Source organism: Dendroctonus ponderosae, unplaced genomic scaffold (assembly GCF_020466585.1).
Source record: "Dendroctonus ponderosae isolate FM_Combo_2020 unplaced genomic scaffold, Dpon_F_20191213v2 Dpon_F_20191213_1, whole genome shotgun sequence".
NCBI classification, from domain to species: Eukaryota; Metazoa; Arthropoda; class Insecta; order Coleoptera; family Curculionidae; genus Dendroctonus; species Dendroctonus ponderosae.
The window spans coordinates 34,300,562-34,303,842 of NW_026017110.1; the positions used below are offsets into that span (position 1 = coordinate 34,300,562).

The window sequence follows — 3,281 nt, forward strand, 5'->3', positions numbered from 1 at the left end:
CCCGCTAACAATGCCCTGCGGTTGTTATGGATATTATTATATGTTTCATCTCTAAGGTATTATGAGCCAATAATGTATAGGTGAAACATAAAATGATTATCATCAAACAATAAACAAAATCACTTAACCTTAAATCGTCTTAACTAATTTGTAGAACTTGTCAACGATACGTTCGATAAGTGACAAATAGTGCCGTATACGTAGACGCTTGTACCAGCTTGATGGATCTAATGATAAACATTTCATTTCCGAGACTCTTGTCGATAGCCCTGAACATCTCTCTTGCAGGTACCCATAAACTAATCGTGCGAGGGACGACAGTGCGCCGGGGTACCAGGGAGTTCCGAAAGAAGTGCACCCGGAAGCGCTACGAGAGTGATCGATGCAAAAACAAAAAAACGATGCTACACCGAGCGGCCCTTTTAGTGACGCCGTGTTTTGTACAAATCCTGTATTGTCCCGGGCATCCCTGCTCTTATGTACAAATCGAGCTTTTTACCGGGGCATCTCTGCTCCTAGAGAAAAAAACTCTCGAGCCGACCGCGTTACAACTGTGCGAGATCTAGAGATAAAAAACTATTGAGCCATCCGTAATACACTTGTTCGCGATAAAGTCATTATAATTATTGTTTTTTTTTACTTTAGTTAAGTTCTATTAGTTGGGTTTTTCCGTGTTGGCTGGTTCTGGGCAAATAAGATATGAAGGGCAAAATACTATTTCAGAGACGTACTATCCCAAATAAGTACCTGGGGCCCAATTCTCGAAACTGGGAACGGCGTTCACATGAGAAAGAAGGGCGTGGTTCTCTTGTGAAGCGAATATTGGTATTCTTGAACGCAATCGAGTGATCTAATGACGCAACAGCAGTAGAACAAGCTTCTATTGCCAAATCTCGAGGGAACGCTTCGTTCACCGGTTTTATAACCACATACTACACAATTTTTCGCGAAGGTACCCGGTTTGAAAAGTGGTGTAATTTCGATTCGAACTCGAGTAGTAAATTTCTTAAATAAACTTGACTGTTTACAGTGTTGTATACAGTATAAAATAATGACCAATTTAAGAGATATCCTAACAGGTAGTAGAGCGGGCTTGTATGGAATTATTCTCAACAATCTTCAAGGAAAGTTTTTGTGTTTGAATCGTGTCTTGTAGTAGAAACTATTTTAGTATTACTGAATATACTTGTAGATGCAGAGGAACAAAAAGAAAATCCTCATCATCCAATAACATTTACGGTAAAACAATATTTTTCTAATGGGAACAGAGGTGGTGAATCGAGATAATATAGATACACCTCAAATAGTAATCGAGTAACCAGTTCAACAATAAGTAGCTTTAATTGATCATTATAAGAATAAATGAATGAATACAGCCAAATGTATATTCTTTTAAATGAAGCATTAACAGTTTTTGAATTTAGAGATATATTAAAGAAAACCAGTTTAATTTTGAGGAAGGTAAATACATTTAAAAATATAATATAATAAAGGTAAAGTCAATATTATAGAAGATCAATATTGAAATACGGTCGAAAACGCTACTCTGTGAGAAACACTCACCTGATAAATAATTTCAAACACTAGCACACAGTAACAGGCACTAATTGTTGCTCATAATTTTGATGTTGAATTCAAAACAGGAACTAATGGTACCACAAGATACTTTTCGGCCCAAAAATTCTAGGAATCTTAGAGGGCTCTCGGAAGTTAGAACAAAAGCACTGGCCCCACATGTGTTTCCTTGGAAGTCCGCGGGAGGTGCTCATTCAAACGGTCTTCAATAAAATTTCACAAGTTTATGCTGATTTATTCAAGTCTTATAATATATTTCTATTTACTTGGTATAGCAGCTTTAAGCTTTAGCTGGTATAACATTTTTAATAATTTATTTCAAACGCCCGCCAATTTTTTGACCGTTAGATAAATTTTCGTCTCTTAACCGTAAAATTGAGTCGAATTTCTGTGATAAAGTTGTTGGCAACAACGCTTTCCGTGAACGCTTCTCACATCGTGTCCTATGCATTCGAGAATACGGTTTTCGAACCATAGTAGAAAGGGCGGAGAAGGGAACGGCCACAACGGCGATGGGACCGTTCACATTCTCTCGAACTCGAGAATTGGGCACCTGGCATTCCTCTGCGCGATAAACGTTGTTTACTCTTATTTTTTGGGCATTCACCAACCTGTCCAATATGCAGGTCGTGGTTCCCGTTCCGGCAGAAAATCTCCGTAATTACCATCCGCTCGCAACGGGAGCGAATGGGCAGGAATTCTACGTTCTAGTACTTATAATTTACAAAAATAAATTTAAGTTTCATACAAAAATATGTGTTATTTCACAAGGGTGAAAGAAAAATAAGTGAACCCGACGATAAAATGTAATGTATGTAATAAGCCTTTAAATTTGCTTTATTGTCACACAAATTGCATCTTCGAATTTTTGTTTCAAATTGCTAATTGTTTTCCATAGTATTTAGCTTACCTCTTCCTCAAGTCGCACTACATTTCCTTGAGCGTTTGTTAAAGCAGTGTCCAATATATCAATGTGCGTTCTTTGTTCTTGAAGTGTAGCTCTTTGTGCAGCAAGTTCGATTTCTTGTCTCTCTTTGGCAGCTCCTAATTCTTTGCCTTAAAACAAATAAAAAAGTCGGTTTCACATCTTCTACAATTGCTGCAAAACCTACTTTGCATAATCAATTGCTTAATAATCCCTTCTCGTTTGTTGAGCTCTCTTCTTAAGCCATCGGCACCGTTCGAATCAGGAATAGGAGACCTGCTGAGAACTTGAGTGGACAGTAGATCCACCTTGAAAAACAATTATTTCAGAATTACCAATTAACTTACTGCCTGAAAATTACCTGTTCTCTTAAGGCTCTATTTAGCTCTTGATATCGCCGACTATCAGCTTGTAGTCTAGCCCTGGCTGCGCGTTCTAATCTTTCCCGTCGTTCGCACGATTGTACAATTTCTTCCTGGGATTTGTGAATTTTTAAGATCTCTTGTTCCAACTGGGGAAAATGTTATTCGTTAGTTTTGACTTTGGTCGGCAAAGTTGGTAATATATTACTTTGTGAGTTTTCTCAACTCGTTGATAGCAATTTTCCAGTTCATGTTTGAGTGCACTGTTTTCTTTTATTAGGATTTCCACCATTTCTGAGGAAGGCCATACTTCTTCATTTTTAGAGTCGTTTTCCTCTCTTCCTTTGGTTGGTGGCCTTGGAGCTGATACTCCCCTTCTAAATCCTGCAAAATTTTAAAGACTCAAAATCTAAGATAGT

The 3,281-nt window shown here is 37.8% G+C and overlaps 1 protein-coding gene across 4 annotated transcripts in view; it reads right to left on the bottom strand.

The window, feature by feature from the left end:
• LOC109541401 overlaps nucleotides 1–3,281 on the bottom strand; it is a 44,865-nt gene that overhangs the window by 19,366 nt on the left and 22,218 nt on the right. For all 4 annotated transcript variants that reach the window (XM_048670273.1, XM_048670272.1, XM_019910264.2 and 1 more), the window contains 4 exons: nucleotides 3,071–3,246; nucleotides 2,862–3,011; nucleotides 2,688–2,808; nucleotides 2,486–2,631 (listed from right to left, as the gene is read on the bottom strand). In XM_048670273.1, the coding sequence (XP_048526230.1) occupies nucleotides 2,486–2,631; nucleotides 2,688–2,808; nucleotides 2,862–3,011; nucleotides 3,071–3,246 (593 nt within the window). The remainder of the gene's footprint in view (nucleotides 1–2,485; nucleotides 2,632–2,687; nucleotides 2,809–2,861; nucleotides 3,012–3,070; nucleotides 3,247–3,281) is intronic.